The 6,000-nt window shown below is 36.7% G+C and overlaps 1 protein-coding gene and 1 long non-coding RNA gene across 3 annotated transcripts in view; one reads left to right on the top strand and one right to left on the bottom strand.

Moving 5' to 3' along the window:
- The first annotated feature begins 353 nt into the window (after positions 1 to 353).
- Positions 354 to 6,000, top strand: part of LOC121407400 (apoptotic chromatin condensation inducer in the nucleus-like) — a 36,034-nt gene continuing 30,387 nt past the window's right edge. For both annotated transcript variants that reach the window (XM_041598456.1, XM_041598455.1), the window contains exon 1: positions 354 to 531. In XM_041598456.1, coding sequence (XP_041454390.1) covers positions 388 to 531 — 144 coding nt within the window. In that variant the 5' untranslated portion in view covers positions 354 to 387. The remainder of the gene's footprint in view (positions 532 to 6,000) is intronic.
- LOC121407401 lies at positions 3,034 to 5,361 on the bottom strand. Its single transcript, XR_005968915.1, has 3 exons — positions 5,322 to 5,361; positions 3,750 to 3,874; positions 3,034 to 3,261 (listed from the first exon to the last, which is right to left on the bottom strand). It is a non-coding gene; the product is annotated as an uncharacterized LOC121407401 (long non-coding RNA).

Genomic DNA, 6,000 nt, shown 5'->3' with positions numbered 1-6,000 from the left:
AATTAGATGACGTAATGAGGTCAAATGAATAATTACTTCTGTAACACGATACCACTAGTATCGATGACAAAGAATCGGGGAAATCGCGTATTAATGACGCTCTTAACCAATGAAAAGGGCGGAATATGAATATATTTACGCTCATGAATGTCAATGGGGGCTTATTTTTGTCTTCAAATGATCGCGGTAGGCGGAGCCTAATCTCATTTGTTTTGTGCTGAACGCGCGCGCAGCTTTCGGTCTAGTAATATATTATAAGGTCTTTGCATGCTAGGATAGGCCGCGCGCGCCCGGCCGTACGTACGCATAGAGATGTATATTATTGACATCTCTATGGCCGTACCGTACGTTGATCGCGCGCCTCCACTTTGCCGCTGTGTTTCCAAAATGGCCGATCAGAAGAGAGTTAGAACGCTCCCCGACGGCAGGTCGATTGAGCAACTTCGAGTTGTTGATCTGAAGCAAGAACTGAAGAAGTATGGCGTTTCGCAAATTGGTAGCAAGAGTCAGCTCGCGGAACGTCTTAAAGCGGTAAGAAAGTTTCGCAGAAAAGGGGCTTCTCACGATAAAAGTCGAGGGACATTGAAAATTACCTTCTCGCGTGGGCCATTTCCAGCGTCCCTCCCGGGCTCAGAACTCCGTGCCCATTGCCAGGGCGTCCAACTCGCGGATTTGTGCCTTGGCTTTTATACCGGGCCATGGCTGCAGCCGGCCGCAGCGGCGCTAATGCAGTTTCGCACCAGGGGGTGGAAACTCCGCTTCTGCATCCGGTCAGACATGGGGAAATTTTGGAAGGTCAAAAGTGCACACTGCTCCCATTTTTCGCGTACAAGGCTATGGACACCGCAACTTCATGGCACACCAGCGAAACAGAGGCGTGGTCATAAATTGGCCTGCGCGCACAGCGTAAAAATATGCAAATAAGCAAATTGTCACAAATTAGCATAATACGCGACGTGATTGAATATGAAATGTATAGAGCTGCGTCTTTGGTAAATTCATCTCATTGATCATTCCCCCCCTCAAGGTATTCAGTTGTTTATTCATCTTTTCTTGTTTACATATTTTTAATTCTTTCGCGATTATTACTACATCAATTAAGATATTTCCCTGGAAGACATTTTGGAAGCTTACAAGAGATCCATTAGTAGGATTGAACTTAGGGGTCTGCTTGCTCTATTCATCAGGTGTTCATCACTGCCCATTATTTTCATTACACATCATGAATAGCCACAAATATTTGTTTATTATTTTTTGGGGGTGGGGTACATACTTAAAATGATCTGAGCAAGAGAGCAATCAGGTCATTTTGTCTTTATTTAGATATTGAAATGAACAATCTGGTGCAAATCTTGTGAAGATTTTTTTTAAAGTCTGAGTTTGGAATGGGAGCCAAAGAGAGCCCAGTACCCCCCCCCATGTATTTGCTCTCATCAACGCTTAAAGATCACTTCCAAATAAAATAAAAATTTTGTACCTGCCCACCCCCTATATTTCTCTATCAATTCCACCCCCCTCTCTCTCTCTTCCACACACACACATTCCACATAGACATGCGAGCAAACAATTATTCTCATTTCATTTTTATTATTTGTATCCCACTTTTAAATCAAACTCATTCATGTCTTTAATTCGGCTGCACCTGAATGTCACAGTATGCCATGTTGCAATGGCTTTTATGGGCTACTTGCCACGCATGTTATTTTGATACTAAATACCTGTTGTACTAGTATTATACCCATGGATACCCGACATACAGAATCAATCAATCAGTAGCACCATCATATTCCAGTCATATAGAAGTGATCTTCAGTGCCATTTCATCACAACACAGTTTGGTAGCAATAACATCATCATCACATATCTTTCACGCAATATAAATTGGTGGATTAAGTAAATCACGAATATCAAGATTAGAAAGTAATATTTCAAATTAAAATGTTTATTAGTTAATAAATTTTTGAATACATGATAAAAATATTTTTTTCTCACCAAAGCATCAAATTACATCAGCAAAATGCCTATAATGAGTGCAACAGAAATTGCAAGGATATTACAAGAGAGGGGATGTATTTTTTTGGTAAAATCTAGAGAAAAAAATATGAAAAAAATAAGTATGTATATTCACTTACATAGTTATTGATAAGCCTTACATAGTCAATATAAGGGGGCATCAAGGATGCCATTAATAAAAAGATTATCAATATACCTCTCTCTCAAAGTCAGTTACTAAAATATCAAATTATTTTTTCAGCATTTGCTGACAAGAAATAGCATGCTAATCTAATCGGTGACACTTCATAAAAAAGGGGAGCACATTTCTCTAAAGAGTGCCTTCCCAAATCTGCACATTGGTAAATCAGTAACAAAGTTGCTTATTGTCTATTGTTGTGAAGTGCTGCTAGAGCTGTGTTCTATTTCCAACAAATTCTTTTATTTGCAGAGCTAATCTAGTTCATTATACGGGACATCGACAATACAGTGTTACAAAAACAAAGAGATTTTTAAAAAAAATAGTGCAACTTTTCACTTCCCCCAGAAAATTAATTCAACAGCTTAATGTCCAGCAATACATACAGGTTCTTGTTTCATAAGGACTTCAATTATGGTAAATTGGCCCCAAATGTAACTAGCAACTAGCATGGGAACCCCAATGTTGATCTGTTGCTTTAATGTTTCCATGGTAATTACCAGAATGGCAAAGCTAGAATAGTGGTTGGTCTTAATGAATTGGGGTCCAGGACTGAGAGTGATTTCTTCGCCCTCTGTTCTGTCACCTTGTTTTTATTATGCACATTTTTTCAATGAAAATCCATTATTTCTTATCACCTTTTATATGTCTGTAGGCATGTATGTTACATAGCCCAGACCTCAGTAAAGGCCCATTCTGCATTGTTTAGATTACCAGAATACAACCTATCCCTTTCAAACTACTAATATTATTCAAAGTGCTTTCACTACTATAAGTACTACATGTAGATGATTAGAACATTAATAAAGGGGGGGGGGGGATAAGTGTGCCCTTTCGAAAAATATTTTAATCTTGTGTGAAACCTATGGACCTAAATATCTATACTCCAAATAATCTTTTTTTGTTCAACAGATGTGTATTTTAAGCAACATTCAATATGTATCGACACATTTATTTAAATTCATTAAATTTTTAAATCTGTAATTGCAATGAAGCAACTGCTTGTTATGAACCTGGCCTTCATATTTCTTCTTGATCTGCCCTGGTGATACTCAAACAGCCTGTGAAACCTGCATAGTAAACAAAAAGAAAAGGGAACAAAATGAGCTGCTGATATGAATTATTCTTACTCATCTAGTCCAGTTTATTTAGAAGTTTTAAACTTTTTATGAGCCCTTACTCTTCCATGCAATATTATTTAAAAATGCACATGTAGTAACTTATGTTGGCAGATAAAAATCATAGATCACTATTATAGATCATTATTCATATAACTTTTTTTTTATTAAGTGTGAAAACCCATTCAAATATATATCGAAAGATTAATCTCAATATTTTGTCCTTTTTTATTTCTGTCTTCAGAGTAACTGAGTTTTAAAGTGATTTTATGTATGATTAATATAGCTAAGATACATGGACAATAAGTATGCATTGATGATAATGGAAATACTGGTGAATCTGAATCCAAAGAATATTGTCTCATCATGGAGCTTTACTTTATGGGATATAACATGATTCAGAAAATAGGTTTTTTATATTTTTATGAAAACAAGCATACCTGGCAAGCTTTTAGATCAGATATCCTGTTACTCATCAGATTGTACCTCTTGGTGATGTGCAAATGGTATTTGACTTTGTACTTCTGAATAGGCTGGGACTGCTAAGAACTGGATCCCATTGGATCTGCAATTCAATATACATACAAATGTTTACAGTTAAAAATTTCAAAAGTGATAAACAAAATTCCTCTCTAAAAACAATTTTTCAGAGTTTCCAGCTTTCACAATTCCCAACTAGAAAAAAAGCAGGTCTTGACCAAAAACTAAATGGTTCAAGCATTCGTGGCCTACTCTAGTGGGGTCTTTTGCCAATCTTCAATATATATACACACCAAGCCAGCTTTGACAGATGTAAGATAATTATCATTTGTGTGATAATATGGCTCTCGCTCATTCATCAGTGCGAGTCAATCATTAAATTTTTTGCACTCGTCAATAAAACATGTCTGATTTGAATCTCTACGTTAAGTGAGTTCCTCTTTAAGTTTAAGTTTGATTTTTATTTTAAAAAAGGGTTAGCTCACTTGCTGGCAGGTTTAAATGACCCTTTGCCTTTCACCACAAATAACATCAAGTGAGGACAATAAAGATAAATCAATCGGATCAGCGGCTCTCTCTGCTTAGCCTTATACTTAAACAATTCAAAATAGGGCACTATAAATTTTGTCAACCCTTCCAAAAAAACAATTGAGCAGTTTGAACCCTGACATAGAAATGTTGCCCCCCCCCCCGAAAAAAAAAAGAATCATTAAACTCCTTTGTTAGGCTAATCATATTTTAGTCCAACGGTCCAGCCAGGAACTAAAATGAAATTAAAGTTAACTTAAAAAATCTTTGTAGAAAAAAAAGTCAAACCAGACAGATCTAGATTTTTTTTTTAAATCTATATCTACGATAGACCTATCCTAGGGGCTTACTTTTATTTAAAAAAGAAAAACGTTAACATCTGTCTCAAATCATTCCACGAGTGACCATGGGCATGGCAAAATCTACCAATATCAACAGATTCATCATTCAGTTCATTTAGATTTAATTTCATTTCATTTTAAATGCAGATAATCATATTGAAATAGCGGTGTCGAAAAATCAGTACTCGGCCCATGGCCTATAACTTCAAATTTCAACTCGAGCTTGTTTGACACTTAATTTCCAAAACCTAATGACCTAGCCTACATCGGCAATTTCGCAGCCGGCTGGCACCGGCGATATCAAAGTCCGCATTCCGCTCTGGCTATATATTTGGCTGAATTTTGATGCAGCTTTGCCGTTAAACAAGTCCACATCTAACCCTGATATTTGACAATAAGAATTGAAATACAGATTTAATAAGGGCGGACATGAAGCATCCCAATTAACCAACTTAGTTCTATGAAAAACTTTATTATTTTCTGACAAAATATGTCAGTCAGATTTCAGACTTATTTGGGATCAGGACAGGAAAAAGAAATGGAAATATGGAAATTGTGGTTCGCGTTGTAAACTGCACATAAAGCCATGCATGCGACGCCGAACCCCAGCAAACACATTACAATTTCAACTAAGATCAAAGTAAGGAATTGAACTTAACTTACTTTTATTCCTATGGAATGTCATTAGATTGATATCAATGTTTCCTCCAAGATTTTCTGCTCCATTGAAGTTCACTCAGAAATCATGATTTCGAACACCAATTCTAAAAACAGATAATTAGACTTGCTATTGTATTTCAAAAAGTTGAATTTCGCAGAATCAAAAAGAACGACACTTCGCACAGATATCGTAGGGAATTGTGGGACGGAAAAAAATGTTTAATGCATGACGACATGAATAAAACATTAGCGTTTTATCCAATCATACAACTGCATTATGCGTATTTTGACGTCATTACTCATGAATTAAACATTGACCTTCCAAAATCAACCTTCAAATTGGACAAATGGCAGCCATGTTTGTTATGTACAAAACCTATGGAAAATCAAAAACGCGCGAAAAGAGTTGCCTCTCTAGCTCCCTTCGGGAGCTTACGTATACGTAAGATCGTATCTCTGTGTTTCGCACCGGCTGGCTTCTAGCAAATTTCCTCACCAGAAATTTGTTCACAAATGTTGTGGCAAGTCTCTCAGTCACATTTTGCGATTAATGAATAATACGCCCACTGATTTTCCAAATATTAAATTATTGGGAACGGCTGCAAGCCATTTATTTTTCGGCTCCATCTCCAACTTCCAAGTCCAATCTCCTCTTCTCGATGATAAATTCTCAGAGTAAACG

The sequence above is a fragment of the Lytechinus variegatus genome, chromosome 2, assembly GCF_018143015.1.
Source record: "Lytechinus variegatus isolate NC3 chromosome 2, Lvar_3.0, whole genome shotgun sequence".
In the NCBI taxonomy this organism is placed as follows: Eukaryota; Metazoa; Echinodermata; class Echinoidea; order Temnopleuroida; family Toxopneustidae; genus Lytechinus; species Lytechinus variegatus.
This window is presented reverse-complemented; position numbering and strand designations above follow the sequence as displayed.